Consider the following 26,237-nt stretch of genomic DNA (forward strand, 5'->3'; position numbering starts at 1 on the left):
TATGCAATATTAATGCCATAATGCCGCTAGCCTCAGTTACACTCTTTTCATATCTTTAAGGGTACTTTATGTGAATGCTGGCAAAGTGTTCATAACTCAACTCTTATTCCCTCATAGCTTTTGCACATTTCCATGCCAGTGTAACAAGAGCACCTGAAGTAGTTGGTAAATCACTTTTTAATGACTGTCTCATTTTTTCACAATGTTAATGCAATACACATGGTATGCTGTATCCTGTTGGCAGTTTCAAGTGATAAATTTCAATTGGCACAATGTTAATGCAATACACATGGTATGCTGTATCCTGTTGGCAGTTTCAATTTGATAAATTCTTTCCTGGCTGGCTTGTGAATCTTACATAATATAAATTGCTAAGTTTTGCTGTTTTCTATTCTAGTTTGTAACTATAAGTACCATGAAATGACCTTGTATCTATTGTGGTACAGCAATATAATCGAGACAAAAGTTCCTGAATATTAAACTTATTTCTTTTAATTGCTTATTCTTATAACAAACATGATTTTCCAGGAATGAATGTACCTGAAACAAGGGCTTTCTTATTTCTGCAATTTTACTCCAAAGTGGATTTGTTCAATAATATAACTTTACCTGATGTTATTTCATTGACTTTTTGCCTAGAAATGCAATAGCAGCTGGAAATGGTTAGAAATTATTGCTCTGAAAATCAAAAATGACTAGATATTTCTAATTAGAAAGATGAGCCACAGAGGTAATGGGACTTAGTTTTTAAGAACACAGTGTGTCAGGTGCCTAATAGATGTTTTATCATGACATAGTATGTGGTAGAGCAGAGTTCTTAGGAACACAGCCTTTGGTAATACACATTATCACCAATCATGCTGAAACAATTTCTGTAGTACACACAGTATTTATACATGTGTAAGGGCTAATGCAAGATGCTACTGAGGTTTACTTCTCTGTAAGCATTTGGAACCATTTGCACAAACGACTTTAGTCAACTACTTTTTGAGTTTCATCCAGACAGAGAAAAACAGATTTTAGTAGTAGCAGATGTGCATGGCCTGATGTAAAATATTGTTTTCCTGTAGAGACGAATCCATGTAGAGGACAAACACAAAGAATAAACACCTGAATTGATTCCACTTTTAATTCTAGGAATTTGTTGTTGTCGTTGTTTACTTTAATCTGAGTCTCAGAGAAACTTGGACATTGGCTTTTAATAAACTGCTATCTCAGATCCTTTCTTGCTCAAGCTTGTCTGGGAATTTCATCCAGTTTTTATGTGAGGGGGAGTTGAAGGCATTTCAGCAAAGCAAACAACTGAATGATGTGTCAGATAAAACTTGAAATGTTAGTTTTAGAAGCATTTTTGGATATAATAAAGTCTATCAAAATAACAAAAGTTCAACTAAAAAGACCTTAAAATACAGTGCAAAAGAGGATTGCTTTATATATTGTCTTGAGAAGCCTGGAACCATTACAGATGCTTCTGAAGTCCACACACATATTGAGTACTTCAGCCAAAGTATTATTCCTAAAGCAGAGAATCATCACCACTAGGAGAGGTGACACTAGAAGACAAAAATCTGGTTGGAAAACTATTCCAATCTTGAGTCAGATGCTCTTCATATTCTAAGCACAAAATCTTTTCTAAGAATAACTGGAGTTAAAGGAGTGTGGGATTCCATTCTCAGGTTTCACTGGTTTATTTCCCTAAATCAGGACAACTTTGAAAGTATAGGTTCTACTGGGTGCAGTACCTATAATCTAAGAACTTTGAGAGGGCAAGGCAGGCTTATCGCTTGAGCCCAGGAGTTTGAGACCAACTTAGGCAACATAGTGAGACCCTATCTGTACAAAAAATAATTTTCGAAAATTAGGAAGCATGATGGCATGTGTGTGTGGTCCTGGCTGCTTCAGAGGCTGAGGCAGGAGGATGGCTTAAGCCTAGGAGATTAAGGCTTGCAGTGAGCCGTGATCGCACCACTGCCCTCCAGCCTGGGCAAGAGAGAACCCTTGTCTCAAAAAGGAAAAAAAAAATTGTGTGTGTGTGGGTGTATTCCATATACATAGGAACTAACAAAGAACTTCATTTTGGCAACAATGGTGCTGTTTGCCTTCTTATTAGGTAAATATTTTTATCCCGATTTAATATTAATGCTGATTGGTGAGCATACTAATTACCTGCCAAAATATACTTGATCCAAGAACACAGTATATATATGGAACATGTATGCTTTTTGCATTTTGGTATCTATCGGTAATCTCTTAGGATGCTTACTTCACCCAGTGAAATTCTGGGCACGTAGGGGCAGGAGTTATGCCCACACTTTTGAATCTTTGGTTCAGTAGTTCCCAGGTAAGACTGTGAATATCAACTACCCGTGATCCTACACCAGCCGTATTAATTTATATTCTCAGATATTGTATGGCTTAGACATTTATATTTTTTGAAGTGGTATAAGTGATTCTGATGCATAGCTAGCATTAACAAGAACATTGGATTTTCATGGGGATTTTTATATAAAATACAAAGCTTTGTGCTAGTTTGATATAATATGGTAATTAGTAAATCTCTTTTTAATTTCAGTAACTTAGGGATGAGAGTGTAAGTATGTATGTGGACGTGAATGTCTTTCAAAATAACTCATTCAATATAAATTAAGAGCTTTCTCTACCAAGCGCTTTGCTGGGTGCTAAGGATATAGCAGTGATCATGACATGGTCCTTGCATTTGAGGAGCCTTTAAGTCCTAGAAACTGTTACATATGCACTGAGAGTGTTCAAAAGGATTGGTTAGTTTACAGGAGAGCAGACGATTAGGAGGAGCCTCCTAGGAGAACTCTGACTTGATCTGGACAAAATCAGTTTTTGTCATATTAGGAGAGAGGGGACAAGGGAAACAACATTGCACATGGTTTGAATAATGACAGGTTTGTAAGACAACTCTTCAAATGGTTTAAATGACAGGAGCACAGGGGCCAGGCTAGTATCAGAGAGGGGAACAAGGGCCGGTTCTTAGATGCATTTGTGTATCATTTAAGGAATTTGAATTTATCACATGGATTGGGGATCCCTTGAAGAGTACTCAGGAGTTATATTATCAGGCAGAAAAAACATCACTCTGGCTGCAGCATGAGGGCTGGGTTGAAAAAGTTAAAACTTGAAGCAGCAAGGCCATTCAGGGGACTATTGCAATAGTCTTGGCATGAAATGACACATTGAGGCAAGATTGCCCAGGGCTTTAACATTGAGATTATTTAAAAAATAAATCGCCTTGTGGTAGTAAGGTCCTGTTTCTTTGTTTACTGGTTGAAGACTCAATTTTTATAGATAATGCGGAATAGATTTATAAGCCAGTTTAGCTGCAAATATTATTTTGGCCAAGGATCACAGCTTACAGAATGGAAAATATTGTTGCAATGAGACGTTTTTTTTTTTAAAGTTGAATAGTAACATTATTATCGTAAAAGATATAAAAAGTTGACATTTGAAGGTAGTGTCTCATTAATTCCAACTTAAAAATTACAAGCAACTTAGGACTGCATGGAACTCAGGTGCCTAGTTCCTGTAAAACAATCTTGACCAATGCTGTCTAGCAGAAATATAATGTAAGTTACAAATAACAAGGGATATATGTAACTTTGAATTTTTTTAGTAGCCACATTAAAAGATTAAAAACATGGCTGGGCATGGTGGCTCATGCCTGTAATTCTAGCACTTTAGGAGGCTGAGGTAGGAGGGTTGCTTGAGCCTAGGAGTTCGAGACCCGCCTGGGGAACATAGTAAGATCCTGTCTCTACAAAAAAATAAAAGATTAGCCAGGTGTGGTGGTGTGTATTTGTGGTCCCAGCCACTTGGGAGACTGAGGTGGGAGGATCACTTGCGCCTAGGAGGTTGAGGCTGCAGTGAGCAGTGAGCAATGGTGCTACTGCACTCAAGCCTGAGTGACAGAATGAGATCTTGTCTCAAAAAACAAAAAACAAAAATTAAAAAAAAAAAAAAAAAGATAAAGATAAAAACTCAAACAGGTCAAATTGCCTATTAATTGTTACAGTTTCAGTATGTGAAATAATCCTAAATTTTACTTAAATTTTGAAGTAGAAATGATAAGAGCATTTAGGAACAATATATTAAAAAGCCTCTGAACTTTAAAGATATGTGATGATTTAAGATTGAGAGTCTCAAGAAATCATAGATTATTAGTATTAAATATCGATAGTAGGTGGCTGTATAAGCCAAATAGTCTTTGTGGAACTGTTTTGTTTTTGAGTGCTGACAGCTAATTATATATACAAGACGGTCACAGCACTACTTAAGGATATTAGAATATTCAGGCATCTCATAACCTCCAGTACTTTTATAGAAGTGGGAAGTTTTATTTTAAATAGACACTAGAAAATGCCAAGTTTTTGAATACCAACTCTTCTCAGCTCACATTCAATTACAGGTCGTGTAAACAATGAATGAGTCAAGTTCCGGCAAAAAAAAAATTAAAGTGACAGTTCTTATATGCATGCTTTCCCCCTTTAATGGGCAGATGGTAGAATCCAAGCCAGATAATAAGGGAAGTTATAAAAGACTGAAATGAAAAAATAGTGGGGCCAAAGGATAGAAGTCCAATGGGTTTGAAGGATTTTAGAGCTGTAAAAATAGAAGGCAGAAATACAATATGCTTGAAAACAAGATTTCAGAGGTGTGTGGTTATCTGGTGAATACAACATCTAGGTCTTACATTGTAAGTGGGTTGCTGAGATGAGGTGGAGAATACATGCACTGCAGATGAGTAAGTCAGGGACCTACAAAATAAAAGTCATTGGAAATTAAGTCTTAAGAATGTTCTAAGTAGTGGAATGAAGTGAGCATGGTGCTGTAGTCTACAGTGAGAAAGAGGAAGTAACCAGGAGATGGGTTAGGTCATTCTAGGTCAGAGGTTCTCAAGTAGGGGCACTTTGCCTAACAGGGAACATCTGACCATGTCTGGAGTCATTTCTGGCAATCACAACTGGGGATGGAGGGTGTGTGTACCATGTACCAGTGGCATCTAGCAAATAGTGGTCAGGGATGCTTCTAAACACGCTATAATGCACAGGGCAGCTCTCACAACAGAGAATTATCTGGTCCAAAATGTTAATAGGTGCTGAGGTCGAGAAACCCTTCTTTAGGTGTGTTAGGTATGATGGTTGAAAAGTGAACTGAGAACTATCCATCTAGTAAATATTGTGTTTCTATTTTAACTATAGTTTCTCATGGAAAAAGGTACGCATTAACAATGAACATTTGTTCACTAACTAAACCATTTTTCTTGCATTCCTAATTAATGGTGCAACACTCTTCTAGGTGTTTTAGATTCATCAGTGAACACAACAAAGATCTCTGACCTGGAATAGCTTTTACTAACACAGGGAGGAGAGAAAACAAACATAATAGATTAGTTTTTAGAAAGTGGTGCTTAAAAAAGGAGAGTAGAGCAGATAATATTGGGAGTGTTGGGAGGACAAAGAAAGATGGGTTGCAATTCTAAATATGAGGGTGTCAAAGTAGGCTTCACTGAGGTGACATCTGAATAAAGATTTAAGAGGTGAAAGGATAGAATGAAAATGTTGATCTGAAAGTATAGTTTGGATTTGCATTCACTTTAGAGGGAAGGGAACAAGTTTAAGTCTACCTTGCAGGAATGAAGTGGATTGTACTAAGTACTGTGAGGGACATGAAGTTAGATCAGACAGTTCTGCCCTCACAGAGCTTAGTGATGAACTAATCTTGGAAATAACAGAGCAACAAAAATGGCAAACACAGAACAATGATTTTGACTTATACTATTTGTTCCTGTTTTGATCCCTTTTTATTTGGGAAATGACAGTTAATGATTAGTCAGTATTTTCCACTCATCTTCCACATTTGCTCCTTGGAAAACAGTAACCTAGATTACACAGTGAAATAAAGGTTATGACAATGGGTTTCCAGTAGAGGATCACCAATGGTGGGTCAGATAAATGGAAAGAAAGGTTAAATTTGCAAAAGGGGCTGATGATTTGGAAGAAAGGCTTTTATCTTCATTAGTCTTCCTTCTTGACAATTAGTAATTTTCACTATCTGAAGCTCAAGTTTCTCATTAGTACTCTGTGCCTCTCAGGTATGGCAACAGCACTAGGAACTATGCTGTTCGGGTTGGGGATTATCATACTCTGGTACCAGAGGAGTTTGAGGAAGAAATTGGAGTTCAAGAGATTGTGACTCATCGGGAATATCGACCTGACAGCAGTGATTATGACATAGCCCTGGTTAGATTACAAGGACCTGAAGAGCAATGTGCCAGATTCAACAGCCACGTTTTACCAGCCTGTTTACCACTCTGGAGAGAGAGGCCACAGAAAACAGCATCCAATTGTTACATAACAGGATGGGGAGACACAGGTAATGCATAATCAAAAAACAGAGCAGGGCACCTTTTTTTGTCTGGTATTATCCACTTATTTGGGCCTGTAATGCATAAGATCTTAAATGGGTTCAGGCTTATTTGGAGAAATTCTGCTTAGTGTGAAATGCATGCATGTAATTGAGATTCATATTCCGGAGGTATTGCTGGTTCTGAGAACTGAGAACTCAAGTTTCTTCATAAACTGTGAATTCAAGTTCAGTGAAGTAGACGAATATGAATAGATGCGCTAATGCAAAACCAGCATTAATGCATTATATGGTTTTAAATATACAGAATTCAAATATGAAAGCCTGCGCAAATGTGCTTTCTTTAGGTTACCTTCCTCCAGACAAATCCAAATGTTATTCATTATTCCTCAGTTCAGTACTGCGAAGTAAATTTGTAGAGGTTAAGACTGTGTCATTGTTAAAAAAGGCAGCTAACAATGGTACATACCATCTAGTCATTGCTCATTTTAAACACTAATGCCACAACAAGGATTTTATTTTCATTACTATGACATGCTAACTGTTAAAATGTTGTGATGCTTAGCTCAAATGCCACTAATCAGATGTTTGGTTTGAGTAGGACAAGCCTATTCAAGGACACTACAACAAGCAGCCATACACTTACTTCCTAAGAGATTTTGTGAAGAACGTTATAAGGGTCGGTTTACAGGGAGAATGCTCTGTGCTGGAAACCTCCATCAACACAAACACGTGGACAGCTGCCAGGGAGACAGCGGAGGACCACTCATGTGTGAACGGCCTGGAGAGAGCTGGGTGGTGTATGGAGTGACCTCCTGGGGGTATGGCTGTGGAGTCAAGGATTCTCCTGGTGTTTATACCAAAGTCTCAGCCTTTGTACCTTGGATAAAAAGTGTCACCAAACTGTAATTCATGGAAACCTCAAAGCAGCATTTAAACAGATGGAAAACTTTGAACCCCTGCTATTAGCACTCAGCAGAGATGACAACAAATGGGGACTGAAATCCGTGTTTTTGCTTTGTTTTGTGCTTAAAAAACAGTGTACCCCTTGCTGCTTGTGAGAATTTGTATTGTGAATATTTTCAGAGACCTCATTGTAGTGGAATAGTGATAACCCTTAAATGAGCATTGTTGTCTACCCAAATTTCACTGGAGTGACTTATTCTAAGTCTCATCTATCCGTGCCTGTTTTCTCAAAATCATTCTGTGCTGATTTCCCAAAAGTTCGTTTTTACATTTTGAGAATCCCTTATAGTTGAATCAGTGGTGTCTGAATTCATGTTATCTACATTTGACATAAACACCCTTTACTACAATCAGAAGAGTGCAGTATTTATGCTTTGATCTTTTCAAAAGACTTGAGAAGAAATCTTCATTTTCTCTATAGCCTTTGTTAAGTGAGGAAATCAATGGTTAAGGAATTCCATTATAAACTTTCAGGCCTGAATAGGATTACTAAGCCTCAAGGACATTTGCCTGTCACAACACTCTCTGTGAGAGTGATCTGATATTTGGAAACAAGTATCCTTGTTAAGTACCCAGTGCTGCAGAAACCATAAAATATTTTCTGCCTATAGTAGATAAACTACTAGCAAAATTTGAAAGGATTTCTGGTTAATAAAATGCCAGTTGGACATACAACCTAGTTTATTCAACACATTAACATATCTAGTATATTCATTTTTATCAAGCACTTCAGATTTAACTCAGAATAAAATGTTAACTTGTCCTTGGCATCATAGGCTATGTTCCCCGACCATGATCTAACAGTGCCACCTACTGACACTTTCTTGTAACTGACTTGTACCTGCAGGTTTTCTCCAAGACCAACCTGACACAATCCAATCTTAAAATACACTAGTCAAAATGCTTTCCCGGCCTATACATTGGAAAAGCTGTAGCAGCTTTCAGTTGTTTTAATGCATAAGCAGTTATATGCCAGGCACTACATTAAATGGCCATGCACATCACTTGCAATCATGTGCAATCACTATGCACATCATTTGCAAATGACACAAATGACAATTTGCAAAAGGCCAGTAGGATCTTATAGCAGCAGCCCTAGTTTTCAAATAGGGAAAACAGACTTACCTCAAAGCAAGACCAGTTGGTAAAACACTGATTCGTAACTCCAGGAGTCCCAATGCTGGATTTTCCCCCCATAATTCTCCCAAGAATTGTTTCCCTATGGCTATTTCTCTAAGGGTTAAGGCATAACTGCTTAACCCTAGAGAATTAAACTATGCACTTTTATGGGACATTCTCGGCAGTAATGCTCATATTTAAAAGGCACATTCAAGATACTTCAATGTCATGGATACTTCCCCAGGTCCCCAGTATAAATATAGAGGTTAGCATGAACTTTCAGATGGTTTTAAGTAATCCTCCTGAATGTCAGTCACGAAAGGACTTTGTCCTTCTACATCAAATTACGTCCTTTTCACAAATCTCCATTTCTGTAAAAGTGGTGCAAACCAAAAGGTGCTTTATAGTTTTACTACTTTGCAGATTTGCAATGCTGCATATAATGCAGAAGAGCTTTAAAAACTTTTGTAAAAACTTAAGGATTTTGATAAACTTTTAAAGCAGCATTTACATGTAAATAGAGCTACCCATGGCACACTTGCACAAGGGCTTGGGAAAAACGTGCAATATAGGTGAGAAATAAGTCTATTGAAATTTTCCCACAGGCTGCCCTTGTAATTAAACTACAGGTGCTGGTGCAAGCAACATCTATGTTTCAAGTCAATCAGGGACTAAACCTAAAAGGCAGTAAACAGCCTGCAGTTTACTCAACCCTGAAGAATACATGGTTCATATAGCATGCTTTTATTTAACCAATTGTCTTAAGTGTGACTTTTGAAAGATACTAGTGTTCTGTGCATCGTTGTGTAAATAAAGTACGTAATTTTTCACCTTGTATAGCTGCTTTAATTTTTTGTATGGTTTAGAAAAAATTAGAGTCTGTTCTCTCCCTTGGGGGTAACCTAGTCCTTTTTATCTTTTACATTTTTCACAAAAGCTGCAGCAACCTTGTAACTGTACTCATTCACACTACTTCCACGTGAGTGGGTAACATTAGGAAGTATTCTGCTTGCTATTAAATACCTTTCCGTCTATTAACCACTCAGTCAAGTAACAATGAGTAGCCACATAAAATTATGCATTTTATTTAAGAACCACCTTAAATATTACGTTAAAAAATCCAAGCCTATATTGAAAATGGGCGTCCTGATAACTTCCAGAACATCATTCGAAACATCAATTTCCCCGACTAAGATAAATCCATTGCAGGATGCTGAATAGACTTCACCCATTACCACTTTTGATTTCTTGAGTCTGCAAAAAGAGAAAAAAAAAATTATGAAACCCAGACCTGTGTACTTACCTCACTGCTTTAAGATCTTATCACTGAATTCAGTTGGCTGTTAACTCTTAAACTACAAAAGCCAGCAAAACAGGCCAACTTTAGCATTCCAGCGTCCTAACACTAAGGCATTTCAGATTAAGGAATAAGAAAAAAGAAATGTACCTCATGTTTCCATCATCCATCGTAATGTGTTCAGTTCAGCTTCCTAGAACAATTTAACAACAGTTTAGAAAAGTTTACCTAATAACCGGGCACCCTCCAGGTTTTTAACAGTGAAGAATGTTACTTGTGCAAGTCAGAATCTGATACCAATTAAATGGTGACAGCTTTGCCAATAAACAAGAATATGCTCTTCCATGGCTAGGAAGGGAGACTGCCACGGTTGACAGGTCCCAAAGATACATGGAGATTCACGATCCAGAGTTAACCAGCAAGCAAACAGCTACAGATTATATTACTTACCATCTGGTGCAAACTGAGGTTCTCGAGGTGCTAAGGCACGAAGAGCGACTAGACTCAAGATGGCCACATGACACCGACGGCCAAACTAACACGCTTCACCAGAGTCCCCGGGTGCACGGAACCTATCCCCGAGGGCCCACGGCCCACACGCACCCGGGTTCAGGGTCCTGGGCTGCACGTGGCCACCCTGCGACCTAATGAGCACTCATATCCGCGCATGCTTGTAAACCTGAGGGTTTCCAAAGCTGTCCCCGACCTACCAATATCCTGACTGCGCTGCCTTTCAGGTAAGGCTGTAAGTTTTGGCTCAATTATCATTTTAATTTACAAAAGACAACTGCGTGCCTTCACCTGATCCCGACGCTTCCCGAAAGTGAAAGGCCAAGGCTTTCTGCGCTAGCTATCTTATAGAACTGATGACGCTATTCCGGGGGAAGCACCGCGAGGGGTGGGGCCTATGTTTCATTCCTCGCCCCGCCCAGCTCCGCCGCGGCTCCACCTGTTACTTCGGCCACCTCCTCGGTGGCCCCCTTCACTCGGCTTCTTTCTCCCCTCCCCTGCCGGTCATCCAAGTCTGAGCGGGTCTCCGGCTCCGGAACCTGACGCATGCGCACGCACTGAAGTCCGAAGGTTCTCGCGATAGCGAAAAATCTGACGCTTACTCTTGTAGGTCACGGAAGCGAAGGGGAAAATTGTGGTGTTTCCTGTTTAGGATATTTATTTTACACAATATTAGAAAAAGGGGCTGGACGCAGTGGCTCACGCCTGTGATCCCAGCACTTTGGGAGGTCGAGGCGGGTAGATTTCTTGAAGTCAGGAGTTCGAGACCAGCCTGGCCAACATGGCGAAACCCCATCTTTACTAAAAATACAAAAATTAGCCGGGTGTGATGGTGAACACCTGTAGTCCCGGGTGCTCGGATGGTTGAGGCGGGAGAATCGCTTGAGCCTGGGAGGCGGAAGTTGCGGTAAACAGAGATCTCGCCACTGCACTCCAGCCTGGGCGACAGAGCGAGAATCCCTCTCAAAAAAAAAAAAAAAAAAAATTTAAAAAGGAAAGGATGTTAGACCCTTTGAGCCTAGGTGACACACCCGGTTTTGTGCGCGTGTGTACGTTTTTCATGTTGCAATCTGCCCCTGACCCGTAGTTTGTTGCTCACATTTGGGCGCCCCTGGACTCCCGAAAGCGGAACGCCCCAGTCTTAACTCACCCGCTGTACATCCCTGGAGGATGCAATGAAATAGAGCTACCGCCCTTGGAAAGTGGAATTTCCAACCTTCGGGAATAGTCTTATTAGATACGTGCTTTTAAAGAACGCTAAATTTCTTTTCTGTTTTCGCGTTCCTCCTGTATGAAATAAAGCAGGTGAAGTTTTTACGTAGTGCTGGATCATTTGGAGCAGCACATTGTACAATTGCTGTCAAGGAAAAAGGTATCAAGACGGGTGAATAAAGTACAGTGGAGATCTACAAAAACTTCATGAAGTCATTACATACTTTTTTGAGTAAAGAATTAGAGCAGTAACTGCCGTAAGGGTTGGAATGGACAAGCTTATAGGAGAAAAATTTTTGTTTGAGGTAATAGAGCGGCTTCCAAGGCTCACCATTATTTCACCCCATCTTACTTTGTCTTCTTACTTCACTCCCATTCATTCCACTTGTGAACCGAAAAGAATTATTCAATAACAAGGCTTGGGTACTGAATCACAGGAGGGTGTTCTGCGGAGTTACATTTTATTGAAATCTAAATAATTATCAATATTAGTTTGCTAGGACTCTCATAACAAAATACCACAGACCGGGTGGCTTAAACAACAAAAACTTGTCACAGTTCTGTAGTTTGGAAGTCTGAGATCAAGGTGTCATTAGCTTGTTTCTTCTGAGGCCTCTCTCCTTGGCATGTGTATGATGGTGTTTTCCTGGTATCTTAATATTGTTTTCTTTTTGAAACTGTCTCAGTTGGCTCTACCTAAAAGAACACTGGCCGAATTGGATTAGGGCCCTCCCCGATGAACTCATTCAAACTTAATTACGTCTTTAAAGACCCCATCTCCAAATACAGTCATATTCACAGGTACCGAGGATAAGGGCTTCCACATAATGAATTTTGGGAAGCACAGTTCCGCCCATAACACCATTCATTTATGCTAAGCTAAAAAGTCTGATTGAAGATTTGAAATTAATGTTTCCAATGGCTAAGGAATATGCATAACAGCATGTGTATATGCATGCAGGACTGTGTGCACCTGTGTGTTCTGGCCTTTAATTAGAACTTTGTGTTTTGTCTGAAACTGGACTGTAGAAAATCTGTTCTTTTCTACCCCCATATTTTATGATCTTTTTTCCATCTTGACTGCCTTGTCATCTATTTTTATCTGTCAGAATTCTACTCAGCTTTCAGTGCTTTGTTCAAATATCACTTCCATAAAATTTTGGTTACTTCAATTGAATTTGTTTTTTTTCTTTTTTTTAACATACTATAGTACTTAACTCACATTTTTCTTGCGGTGTCTTTATTATAAACTGTGGTGAAGGACTATGTCTAATTCTTCAAGTGCCTAGCAGAATGACTTTCATTATATGAACAGTCAGTTGCATTACTGAATGCTTTGAAATACTCAATATGTTTCTGAAATCGAAAAGGTTTTATGTTTACTTTAAATGCCATTTCTCTCCGGAAGATAGAGTTTAATTCCCCTTGCTGATCTTACCACCAACTTTATTGTGGGCTTGCTTTCAAGGGGTAGAGTACGGAAAGGGGAGAAAGCAGAACTTTGGTGAAAAGTGGCACACATTACAGAGTCCAGGTGATCAATATTTAACATCAACGATATGTCATGTTGATAATGTGTTCTCTTTTATCATGTGGACACTTCACCTCCATGTTATTCTTCCTCAAAGCCCATACCCCAGCCTACTCATGAGAAAAAAGTCACACGAAACAAAATTGATGTACATTTTACAAATTACCTAAACAGTACTCAAAAAATGTCTTGGTCACAATAAAACAAGAAAAGTCTGAGAAACTATTATACTAGAGAAAATGATACATAATGACTAAATGTAATGTGGTATCCCGACTGGGATCTCTAGCAGAAAAAGGGCATTAATGGAAAACTGATGAATCTGAATAAAGTGCGGAATTTAGTTAATAGTGCCAATATTGATTTCTTGATTCTGACAGATGTGCCATAGTATTGTTGACATTAATAGTAGGGGAAATTGGATGAGGGTGTGTGGGGACTCCCCCATACCATTTTTGCAACTTTTCTGTAAATGTAAAACAAAGCTTAACTTAAAAAGCAATTATAACTTTACAGTCTATTATATTTTCATTTTAGGACAAAGTAGTGATTTAGTAGTGGTTTCTGTCTGCTTTAGTGGGACATTTGTGGCTGAGATGACAGTATTTCTAAGTTTGACTTGAGATCAAACCCAGTGAATTTAGCTGTATTCAAACCAAGGCTTTGAGCCTTAGGAGATTCAACAAATAGAAGAATTAAAAACTGGTTGGTAAATGAAGGTTGGCTTAAGGATTTTATTTGTTTCTTTATTTACTTAGAAATATTCTTGCTCTGCTGCCTAGCCTGCAGTGCAGTGGCATGATCTTGCCTCAGTGCAACCTCCACCTCCTAGGCTCAAGTGATCCTCCTGCCTGGTGTGTGCCACCACACTTGGCTAATATTTTTAAGTTTTTCTTTTTCTTTTTTTGTAAAGACAAGGTCTCACTATATTGCTCAGGCTGATCTCCTGTGGTGAGCCGAGATTGCGCCATTGCACTCCAGCCTGGGTAACAAGAGCGAAACTCCATCTCAAAAAAAAAAAAAAAAAAAAAAATTATAATTCCTACCCTCCAAACACTTCTCACCTTCTGTGCTCTGTTTTTCTCCACAGCACTTATTGACTTTAACATACCATATAATTTGCATATTGTGATTGGCTTCTACCTTAATTTAGCTAAGCTAGTACTATGTTTCCCTTTCCTATAATTCCAGGATAGAATAGGCCACAGGAGATGTTTTGTATGAGTAAATGAAAGTAAAGCAGCATACACTTTTTACACTTGGAAGGTCAGTGTGGGGCATGAGGCAATGTTGCAGATCATGCAAGTTGTCACGTATCTACTAACCTGTCTTGTAAGTGTCGGGCAGTAGCTTCTTCAGTCATCCCAGATCTTCTGTTTCAACTTCAGCAACCCCTGAGTCTGTGACAAAGGGCATTGGCTTCTCTGGCAGATCATCCCCATCATCAAAGCTAAACCCTTGGAACCAGGAAGAGATTAGTCCTGATTCTAGTTCATTCTTATGGATTACAGCTCATTCTTGTAGATGCCAGTTTTCCTTGGTCCTTCCATTCCACAATTATGTAAGGTCAAATTCCACATATATGATTTTGAGTATATGTATTTCCTAGTAGTTCTGATTCTCTGATAGCACTCTAATACTCTTACTTGCATATGTTTTCTGCCACTAAAATGTAAGCTCCATGAAAATTTTTTAAATTCTGTTTTGTTTTATAGCATCTATGACAGGGCCCAATGGATCCATAGCATCTATGACAGCGCCCAACAGATCCATAGCATCTATGACAGGGCCCAACAAATAGTAGAAACTCATTAAATATTTACTGATGAAAAAAATGTTAATATAAGGTAAGAAGAAGAAATACTTTGCATTAAAATAATAAATACCTTACAATGAAATAATGTAAGGTACAAAGATGGCAAAAAAAAAACCAATATTTTCCAATGTTCTAGAGGAAGATGACTATAAAAAGAAAAACAAGAACTCAGATGTATCTTAAAGGATGGGTAGGAAGAATGGAAAATATATTCTATTATATGAAATAGAATGAACAAAAATACGAATGAGTATGGTAAGTGTAACATACATCATATGTTGGCCTGGGATGAGGAACTCTACCTGATCATCAGTAGGAAAGCCATTACACTTTCTATAACAAGTGCTTAACACATAGAAAATATTTGGGGAAATTTAATCTTTCATTAATATACTCACTTGATTGGAAGCGGGAACTAGAAATGTAGGGAGACAGCTCAGACATGTTATCTTATATTAGCAGTGTGATATGGTTTGGATTTGGATTTGTATCCCTGTCCAACATTGATTTGTAATCCCCAGTGTTGGAGGAGAGGCCTGGTGGGAGGTGATTGGATCATTGATTCCCTCTTGGTATTTGTGTCATAGTGAGTTTTCATGAGATCTGGTTACTTTAAAGTGTGTAGCACCTCCCCTGCTCTCTCTTCCTCCTTCTCTGCCCATGTAGGATGTGCCTGCTTCCCCTTCTGCCATGATTGAATGTTTCCTGAGGCCTCCCCAGCCATGCTTCCTTTACAGCCTATGGAACTATAAGCCAATTAAACTTCCTTCCCCTTATAAATTACCCAGTCTCAGATAGTTCTTTATAGCAATGTGAGAACAAACTAATACACAGTGTAGCAATAGAGAAAGGTAACTACAAAAATAATGTAAAAAGTTGTAATTTGGCCACTGTAGAAATCATTAGTGTTATAATAATACATTGAAATATTTCTGATTCTCTTCTTTCTAAGCACACAGTAGGATTCAATTTCCCCGTGCTTTTGGAGTTAGGTGTGGCCATGAAACTTGCTTTAGTCCTTAGAGTATGAATCAATGTAACATATGTCACATCAGAATGATGTGCTCCTGGGCTTTTCTTTCTTTCTTTTTTTTTTTTGAGACAGAGTTTCACTCTTGTTACCCAGGCTGGAGTGCAATGGCGCAATCTCGGCTCACCACAACCTCCACCTCCTGGGTTCAGGCAATTCTCCTGCCTCAGCCTCCTGAGTAGCTGGGATTACTGGCACGCGCCACCATGCCCAGCTAATTTTTTGTATTTTTAGTAGAGACAGGGTTTCACCATGTTGACCTGGATGGTCTCAATCTCTTGACCTTGTGATCCACCCGTCTTGGCCTCCCAAAGTGCTGGGATTACAGGCATGAGCCACCGCGTCCGGCCCGGGAATTATAATTTTAAAAAGGTGTTCAGGGAAAATGTTTTCAGTAGCTGACATTAGGTCAAATTGAAGAATGCGAGGGAACAAAACATGCAGACATTTGGAAGAAGAATATTCGACGCAACCAGTGCTTTCTCAGTGGGACCATACCTGATACAGTAGGTAAAGTTCCCAGTGAACCCCACCTCCTGTTAGTCCTTCCCTTATGTAATCTCTCAAATGGCAAAGTGTTGAAATGTCACTTCTGAGATCAGGCTATAAAAACTTGACTTGTGGAGTAGAGGACAAGGTCAGGAAGGCACACAACCAGATCGTGCTCGGAGTCGATGAGGGGGCTCTCACTCACCTGCTCTCTCCCTGCGGGCCTCGGAGATAGCATACCGCGTGGTGCAGAGGCAACTTGGCTGCAACCCGGACCCAGCTTGAGGAGAGAGAGAAGATGGCGCTGTAGGACCAACTCAGGATTGCAGCTTCCAGTGAAACCACAGATGGTGAGTGGACGCTGCATTTCCAGACGGATCTTTATTGCCCACAGACCAGGAGATTCCCAGGTGTAGGAGCTGCACAGGCCACCAGCACAGCTGTTTGGGCTGGCGTGCTGTTTGGGCCAGGGCCGCAGCGCAGCAGCACTCTGTACAAAATACACTGATTTGGTTGCCCTGTTAAACCGGCAGTTGGAGATTTCGGAAGGCAGATTAGCACATTCATCTGATTAAATGGGATTTAAACAGAAAGCCAGGCCAGGAGATTCCCGGGCAGCAACGTGGTTCCAGCCGCCACAGTGGGTTGCTGCACGGGAAATCACACAGATCCTGGCGCCCTTTCAGCAGGCGACTGGAACACCTGGGAGAGAGTTAACCATTCAACTAAAAAAAAAAGGCTCTGAGGTAGGGAGCCAGGTGATCAGGCTCGGCGGGTCCCACCCCCACAAAAATAAAACAGCAATTGGAAACGCTCGGGATTGAGAGTTTCACGGCAAGCACAGCTGAACCCAGGATGGTGCAGCTTGGAGGAGGTGGGGTGTCCACCATTACGGAGGCACTCCACCCCTATGGCGGTACACTGCCATTGCTGATGCAGCCTGCCATTGCCGAGGCAACCCGCCATAACAGAGAGAGTCGGCCACTACAGAGGCGGGCCATCATCACCATGGCAGCTCTAACCACACCCATATAAACAGAACTACAGGGAATCACACATGGCAGCAGGCAGAGCCCACGGCATCAGGGCAGAGCCCACAGCAGCTCAGCATAGCCACTACAGGCAAGAAGTGATTAGATTGCCTCCTTGCTGGGCAGGACAGTGCAACACTCATAAATAAAGCCCTAACTCCCCGGGACAGAGCACCTGAGGAACAAAAAGGGGCTTTATGAGTTCTGCTGCAGCAGACTTAAACGTACCTGCCTAGCAGCCCTGAATGAACAACAGAGCTCACAGCTCAGCACTTGAGCTCCTATAAAGTACAGACTATCTCCTCATGTATAAAGTACAGTCTCCTCAAGTAACTCCCTGACCCCCATATATCCAAAGAGTCACCTCACAAAGGACTGATCAGAATGACATTTGGTGGGCATCATTCAGGGACAAAGATAGCAGAAGAAGAAAGGGGTAGCAACCCTCATGATTCCACAGCTGCTACAGGTGTACCCCAGGCAAGCAGGGCCTGGAGTGGACCTCAGTAGTCCTACAGCAGAGGGGCCAGACTGTTAGAAGGAAAACTAAGAAACAGAAATACTTCATCATCAACAATCTGGATGTCCACTCAGTGACCCAATCGGAAAATCAGCAACTGCTTAGATGACAGGTGGATAAATCCACAAAGATGGGAAGAAACCAGCACAAAAATGAGGAAAACACCCGAAACCAGAACACCTCGCCTCCTACAAAGGACCACAACTCCTCACCAGCAAGGGAGCAAAGCTGGACAGAGAATGAGTGTGATGAAATGACAGAATCAGACTTCAAAAGGTGGGTAATGAGAAACTTCCATGAGCTAAAAGAACATGTTCTGAATCAATGCAAAGAAACTAAGAACCTTGAAAAAAAGATTTGATGAAATGATAACAAGAATGGACAACTTAGAGAGTTGAATTCAACTTCAATGAGTGAATTGAAGGAGCTGTAAAACACAACACAAAAACTTCACAAAGCATGCACAAGTTTCAGCAGCCGAATTGACCAAGCAGAAGAAAGGACATCAGAGGTCGAAGATCAACTCAATGAAATAAAACGAGAAACCAAGATTAGAGAAAAAAAGCGCCAAAAGGAATGAACAAAGTCTCCAAGAAATGTGGGACTATGCAAAGAGACCTAATCTACGTTTGATAGGTGTACCTGAATGTGACGAAGAGAATGAATCCAAGCTGGAAAATACTCTTCAGGATATTATCCAGGAAAATTTCCCCAACCTAGCAAGGCAGGCCAATATTCAAGTCCAGGAAATACAGAGAATACCACAAAGATATTCTGCAAGAAGAGCAACCCCAAGGCACATAATAGTCAGATTCACCAGGGTTAAAATGAAGGAAAAAATGCTAAGGGCAGCAGAGAGAAAGGTCGGGTCACCCACAAAGGGAAGCCCATCAGACTCACAGCAGAACTCTTGGCAGAAACCCTACAAGCCAGAAGAGAGTGGGGGCCAATATTCAACATCCTTAAAGAAAAGAACTATCAACCCAGAATTTCATCTCCAGCCAAACTGAGCTTCATAAGTGAAGGAAAAATAAAATCCTTTACAAACAAGCAAGTACTCAGAGATTTTGTCACCACCAGGCCTGCTTTGCAAGAGCTCCTGAAAGAGGCACTACACACAGAAAGGAACAACCAGTACCAGCCATTCCAAAAACATACCAAATGCTAAAGAGCATCAACAAAATGAAGAATCTGCATCAACTAATGGGCAAAACAGTCAGCTAACATCAAAATGACAGTATGAAATTCACATATAACAATATTAACCCTAAATGTAAATGGGCTAAATGCACCAATCAAAAGACACAGACTGGCAAATTGGGTAAAAAACCAAAACCCATCAGTGTGCTGTATCCAGGAAACCCATCTCACATGTAAGGATACACAAAGGCTCAAAATAAAGGGATGGAGGAAGATTTACCAAGCAAATTGAGAGCAAAAAAAAAGCAGAAGTTGCAATTCTCGTCTCTGATAAAATAGAATTCAAGCCAGCAAAGATCAAAAGAGACAAAGAAGGTCATCACATAATGGTAAAAGGATCGATACAACAAGAACTAACGATCCTAAATATATATGGACCCAATACAGGAGCACCCAGATATATAAGGCAAGTTCTTAATGACGTACAAAGAGACTTAGACTCCCACACAGTAATAGTGGGAGACTTTAACACTCCACTGCCAACATTCAACAGATCAACCAGACAGAAAATTAACTAGGATATCCGGGACTTGAACTCAGACCTGTAACAAGCAAACCTGATAGACATTTACAGAACTCTCCACCCCAAATCTACAGAATATACATTCTTCTCAGCACCACATCACACCTACTCTAAAATTGACCACATAATTGGAAGTAAAGCACTCCTCAGCAAATGCAAAACAACTGAAATCATAACAAACAGTCTCTCAGACCATAGTGCAATCAAGTTAGAACTCAGAATTCAGAAACTAACTCGGACCTGCACAGCTTCATGGAAACAGAACAACTGGCTCTTGAATGTTGACTGGAGAAACAATGAAATGAAGGCAGAAATAAAGAAGTTTTTCAAAACCAACGAGAATGAAGACACAACATACCAGAATCTCTGGGACACATTTAAAGCAGTCTCTAGAGAAAAATATATACCTATAAGTGCCCACATGAGAAGAGTGGAGAGATCCAAAATTGACACCCTATTGTCAAAATTGAAAGAGCTGGAGGAGCAAGATCAAAAAAACTCAAAACCTAGCAGAAGACAAGAAATAACTAAGATCAGAGCAGAACTGAAGGAGATAGAGACACGAAAAACCCTTCAAAAAATCAATAAATCCAAGAGCTGGTTTTCTGAAAAGATCAACAAAATGGACAGACCACTAGCCAGACTGATTAAAAAAGAAAAGCGAGAACAACCAAATAGATGCAATAAAAAACAATAAAGGGGAAATCACCACAGATTCCACAGAAATTCAAACCATCATCAGAGAATATTACAAAAAACTCTATTCACATAAACGTGGAAGAAATGGATAAATTCCTGGACACTTGTGTCCTCTCAAGCCTAAACCAGGAGGAAGCTGAAACTATGAATAGACCAATAAGAAGGTCTGAAGTCGAGGCAGCAATTAAGAGCCTACCACACAAAAAAAGCCCAGGTCCAGTTGGGTTCACAGCCGAATTCTATCAGACACACAAAGAGGAACTGTTATCATTCCTTCTGAAACTATTCCAAAAAATCCAAAAAAGAGGGAATCCTTCCCAAATCATTTTATGAGACCAACATCATCCTGATACCAAAACCCGGCAGAGACTCAACCAGAAAAGAAAACTTGAGGCCAATATCCATGATGAACATAGATGCAAAATTCTTTAATAAAATACTTGCAAGCCGATTGCAACAGCACATCAAAAAGCTTATCCACCATGATCAAGTAGGATTCATCCCAAAGATGCAAGGCTGGTTCAACATACGCAGGTCTATAAATGTAATTCACCACATAAACAGAACCAAAAACAAAAACTACATGATTATCTCAATTGACGCGGAGAAGGCATTTGACAAAATTCAACAGCTCTTGATGCTAAAAACCCTCAATAAACTCAGTATTGATGGAACATATCTCAAAATAATAAAAGCTATTTACGACAAACCAACAGCCAGTATCATACTGAATGGGCAAAAACTGGAAGCATTCCCTTTGAAATCTGGCACTAGACAAGGATGCCCTCTCTCACCACTTCTTTTCAATATAGTACTGGAAGTTCTAGCCAGAGCAAATCAGGCAAGAAAAAGAAATAAAGGGTATTCAAATAGGAAAGGAGGAAGCCAAATTGTCTCTATTTGCAGACGACATGGCAGTATATCTAGAAGACCCCATCGTCTCAGCCCCAAAACTCCTGAAACTCATAAGCAACTTCAGCAAAGTCTCAGGATATAAAATCAATGTGCAAAAATCACAAGCATTCCTCTACACCAATAACAGACTTAAAGAGAGCCAAATCAATAAGGAACTGCCATTCACAATTGCTACAAAGAGAATAAAATACCTAGGAATACAACTAACAAGGAACATAAGGGACCTCTTCAAGGAGAACTACAAACCACTGCTCAACTAAGTAAGAGAGGACACAAACAGATGGAGAAACATTCCATGTTCATGGTTAGGAAGAATCAATATCATGAAAATAGCCATACTGCCCAAAGTAATTTACAGAAGCAACGCTATCCCCATCAAGCTACCATTGACTTTCTTCACAGAACTGGAAAAAACCACCTTGAGCTTCATATGGAACCAAAAGAGAGCCTGCATAGCCAAGTCAATTCTAAGCAACAAGAACACAGCAGGAGGCATCACACTATCGGACTTCAAACTATACTACAAGGCTACAGTAATCAAAACAGCATGGTACTGGTACCAAAACAGAGATATAGACCAATGGAACAGAACAGAGGCATCGGAGGCAACACAACATACCTACAACCATACAATCTTGGATAAACCTGACAAAAACAAGCAATGGGGAAAGGATTCCCTGTTTCATAAATGGTGTTGGGAAAACTGGCTAGCCATGTGCAGAAAGCAGAAACTGGACCCCTTCCTGACACCTTACACTAAAATTAACTCCAGATGGATTAAGGACTTAAACATAAGACCTGGCATCATAAAAACCCTAGAAGAAAATCTAGGCAAAACCATTCAGGACATAGGAGTAGGCAAGGACTTCATGAACAAAACACCAAAAGCATTGGCAGCAAAAGCCAAAATAGACAAATGGGACCTAATCAAACTCCACTGCTTCTGCACGGCAAAAGAAACAGTCACTAGAGTGAATCGGCAACCAACAGAATGGGAAAAATTTTTTGCAGTTTACCCATCTGACAAAGGGCTGATATCCAGAATTTACAAAGAACTCAAACAGATTTACAGGAAGAAAACAAACAAGCCCATTCAAAAATGGGCAAAGGATATGAACAGACACTTTTCAAAAGAAGACATACATGAGGACAACAAACATAAAAAAATGATAATCATCACTGGTCATTAGAGAGATGCAAATCAAAACCACATTGAGATAGCATCTCACGCCAGTTAGAATGGCGATCATTAAAATATCTGGAGACAACAGATGCTGGAGAGGATGTGGAGAAAAAGGAACACTTTTACACTGTTTGTGGGAGTGTAAATTAGTCCAACGATTGTGGAAGACAGTGTGGCGATTCCTCAAGGCCTTAGAGATAGAAATTCCATTTGACCCAGCAATCCCATTACTGGGTATATATCCAAAGGACTAAATCGGTCTACTATAAGGACACATGCACACGAATGTTCATTGCAGCACTGTTTACAATAGCAAAGACCTGGAACCAACCCGAATGCCCATTGATGATAGACTGGACTGGGAAAATGTGGCACATATACACCATGGAATATTATGCAGCCATCAAAAACGATGAGTTTGTGTCCTTTGTAGAGACATGGATGAATCTGGAGAACATCATTCTCAGCAAACTGACACAAGAACAGAAGATGAAATACCACATATTCTCATGCCTAGGTGGGTGATGAACAATGAGAACACATGGACACAGGGAGGGGAGCACTACACACTAGGGTCTATTGGGGGGAATAGGGGAGGGACAGCAGGCGGGGAGCTGGGGAGGGATAGCATGGGGAGAAATGCCAGATGTTGGTGAAGAGGAGGAAGACAGCAGATCACACTGCCACGTGTGTACCTATGCAACTATCTTGCATGTTCTGCACGTGTACCCCAAAACCTAAAATGCAATAAAAAAATAAAAAATAAAAACTTGACTTGTGTTTTGCTACCACTTCCTCTTTTGCCTTTTTAAAAATAATTATTTATATTACTTTAGGTGCATAGTATATCTGTCGTTTCTCCCCATGTTATCCCTCCCACCCTCCTCTCCCTCCCCACCCCCACTGTCTCTCCCCTTCCCCCCCCGCAACTGCCCCCAGTGTGTGATGTTCCTCTCCCTGAGTCCATGTCTTCTCATTGTTCAATACCCACCTATGAGTGAGAACATGCAGTGTTTGGCTTTCTGTTCTTGTGTCGGTTTGCTGAGAATAATGGTTTCCAGATTCATCCAAGTCCCTATAAAGGACATGAACTCATCGTTTTTTATGGCTGTGTAGTATTCCATGGTGTCTTTTTGTATTGCTTGCTTTGATCTAGCAAGCTGCTGTGTTGGAGTGGCCCATGTGACAAAGAACAGAGAGTGGCCTTTGGCCAACAAGCCACAAGGAACTGAGGCTATCAGACCAGTAGTTCACGAGGAATTGAATTCTGTCAACAACCATGTGAATGAGCTTGGAAGTGGATCACTACCCAGTTGAGCCCTGAGATGAGTATAGCCCCAGCTGTTGATGGCAGCCTTGGAGGGACACTGTAGCAGAGGAGCCAGCTAAGCCACACCCGGATTCTTGTCCTACACAGTGAGTGAGATAATAAATTCTGTTTTAAGCCACTATGTTTTGGGAGAATTTGTTATGTAGGAATAGGTAACTCAACTTGGCATGTTTGAAGAACAAAAATTGAACCAGTTTGGCTGGAATGAGGTAAGTGAGTAGGAAGTGAAGTTAGAAAGGTAATGATAGGCTACCTATGGCCTTATAGGTCATTATACGATTTTTAGTTTTTTGGAATAAGCTGGATAGCCACTGGAGAGTTTTGAGTAGAATAACATGCTGTAACTTAGGATTTACATGTTCTCTCTCAAAGCTCTGTTTAGAAAAGTTCTAGGATAGCGATGGGGATAGGATTGGAATAGGGAAACAGGCTAATGTAATAATAAGATGAGAGAATGGTGTTGGGTGAGTGGTAACAGTGAATGAAATAAATGATTCCATTCTGGAAATATGTTTATGGTAAAGCTGACAGAATTTACTGACAGATTGGATATGGTATATAAACAAAAGTGATATAGGCTTTGAGAAAAATGACTAAGGTTTTTGATTATTTGCTGAGATGGGGACTGCAGGAAGAGCAGGTTTTCAGGGAGAAGTATTTAGGAGCACAGTTTTGTATGTTATGTTTGAGATGCTTTTCAGACATCCACGTGGAATTATTGAGTAAAGAGTTCAATATATCGGTATCGCGGTCTGGGGAGAGGTCTGGGCTGAAGAAATAAATATGTGGATTGGCAAACTATGGAAGGTATGTAAAGCCATGAGCTTGGATGATGGTACCAAGGGAGGAAGGTTAGATAAAAAGTAGAATAAGAGGCCAGGTGCAGAGGCTCATGCCTCTAACCCCAGCACTTTAGGAGGTTGAGACTGAAGGCTCTTTTGAGCCTAGGAATTTGAGATGAGCTTGAGCAAATGGTGAAACCCCATCTCTACAAAAAATTAAAAAAAATTAGCCAGGTGTGGTGGCATGCACCTGTAGTCCCAGCTATTGGGAGGTTTAGGCAGGAGGATTGCTTGAGCCCAAGAATTTGAGGCTGCAGTGAGCTATACTCGTGCCATTACACTCCAGCCTGAGCAAGAATCTGAGAACCCCTTCTCTTAAAGAAAGAAAGAAAGAAAGAAAGAAAGAAAGAAAGAAAGAAAGAAAGAAAGAAAATAGAATAAGAAACTCATCCCTGGAGCCTATCAGTATTAATCTACCAGGAAAAATAGTAGGAACCTGTAAAGGAGGTTGAGAAGTGATTTAAGGAGAAAAGCCGGCAGAGTGTGGTACCTTAAAAGTCAAAACGTTTTTGAAAAGAAGGTGGTCAGTTGTTTACAATACAAGCAGGATGGCAGTTGAGAAATGACTATTGGATTTAGCAATATGAAGGTCACTTGGGACCTTGATAAGAGTAATTTCAGAGAGAACAAAAGTATTGGAAATCACAGATTTAGAACAACTCTTTTGAGGAGTTAAACTGTAAAGAGGAAGAGAAATGCTGCAATATCTGGACAGGGATGCAGGATCGAGAGTCAGTCATTTTTCAAGCACAGGAGAACTTAAAGTATGTTTGTGTTCTGATGGGACAGATCTAGTAGAAATGGAAAAATTGGTGATGCAGCAAAGATTTGTTGAATTGCTTGGGAAATGAGATGGGATCTAGTGCACAAAAGTAGGGATTACCCTAAGATAATAGTTTAGGCAGTCCATCTATAGAAATAGGATTAGGGCTGGGGGTGGTAGCTCATGCCTGTAATCCCAGCACTTTGGGAGGCCAAGGTGGGCTGATCACCTGAGATCGTGAGTTCGAGAGCAGCCTAACCAACATGGAGAAACCGCATCTCCACTAAAAATTAAAAAAATTAGCCGAGTGTGGTGGTTCACACCTGTAATCCCAGCTACTTGGGAGGCTGAGGCAGGAGAATCGCTTGAACCCAGGAGGCGGAGGTTGCAGTGACCCAAGTTGTGCCATTGCACTCCAGTCTGGGTGACAGAGCAAAACTCCATCTCAAAAAACAAAACAAAAAAACCCAAACAAAAAAAGGAGTATATGGGTACATGTGCTTGTGGATGAGTGGTGGTATGATCTTCGAATGTTCTCATGTACTAATTTTTTTTTAGGATAATAGAAAGCCAGGCCATCAACTGAGAGTGAGGATCAGGTAATTATGGAGAGAGTGTTGGAAATCTGAGGAGAGAGGAAAAAATTAGGAGATAGCATTAATAGACTTGGAAAAGTAATTTCCTGAGTCACATTAGGAGCTCACTTGAGTTCTTGTAATGAATTCAAAGTCAAATCTCTAGCATGATTGTGTATTTTCTCTTCATCGTGCTCAGCTGCATAGGTGCTGGTATGGAGGTGACAGGGAGTTGGAGTTAACCAAGTTGTAGTTTGCCGAGAGAGTGAGCAAAGTCCGAGAAGGTAAAAGGAATG

The 26,237-nt window shown here is 40.3% G+C and overlaps 1 protein-coding gene, 1 long non-coding RNA gene and 1 other non-coding gene across 5 annotated transcripts in view; 1 reads left to right on the forward strand and 2 right to left on the reverse strand.

The window, feature by feature from the left end:
• The window catches only part of PRSS12 (serine protease 12), a 79,492-nt gene extending 71,783 nt beyond the window's left edge, over positions 1 to 7,709 (forward strand). For 2 of the 3 annotated variants that reach the window (XM_035293055.3, XM_002745448.6), the window contains 2 exons: positions 6,119 to 6,399; positions 6,992 to 7,709. In XM_035293055.3, coding sequence (XP_035148946.1) covers positions 6,119 to 6,399; positions 6,992 to 7,299 — 589 coding nt within the window. In that variant the 3' untranslated portion in view covers positions 7,300 to 7,709. The remainder of the gene's footprint in view (positions 1 to 6,118; positions 6,400 to 6,991) is intronic. The other variant, XM_078366576.1, reaches the window with a different exon arrangement.
• Positions 7,710 to 9,544: 1,835 nt separating this feature from the next.
• Positions 9,545 to 10,602, reverse strand: LOC100894398 (uncharacterized). The gene is made up of 3 exons (XR_618427.5): positions 10,223 to 10,602; positions 9,923 to 9,965; positions 9,545 to 9,729 (listed from the first exon to the last, which is right to left on the reverse strand). It is a non-coding gene; the product is annotated as an uncharacterized LOC100894398 (long non-coding RNA).
• LOC118152596 (small nucleolar RNA SNORA24) lies at positions 10,038 to 10,168 on the reverse strand. The gene has a single exon (XR_004741341.1). It is a non-coding gene; the product is annotated as a small nucleolar RNA SNORA24 (small nucleolar RNA).
• Positions 10,603 to 26,237: the final 15,635 nt, after the last annotated feature.

This window comes from Callithrix jacchus, chromosome 3 (genome assembly GCF_049354715.1).
Source record: "Callithrix jacchus isolate 240 chromosome 3, calJac240_pri, whole genome shotgun sequence".
In the NCBI taxonomy this organism is placed as follows: Eukaryota; Metazoa; Chordata; class Mammalia; order Primates; family Cebidae; genus Callithrix; species Callithrix jacchus.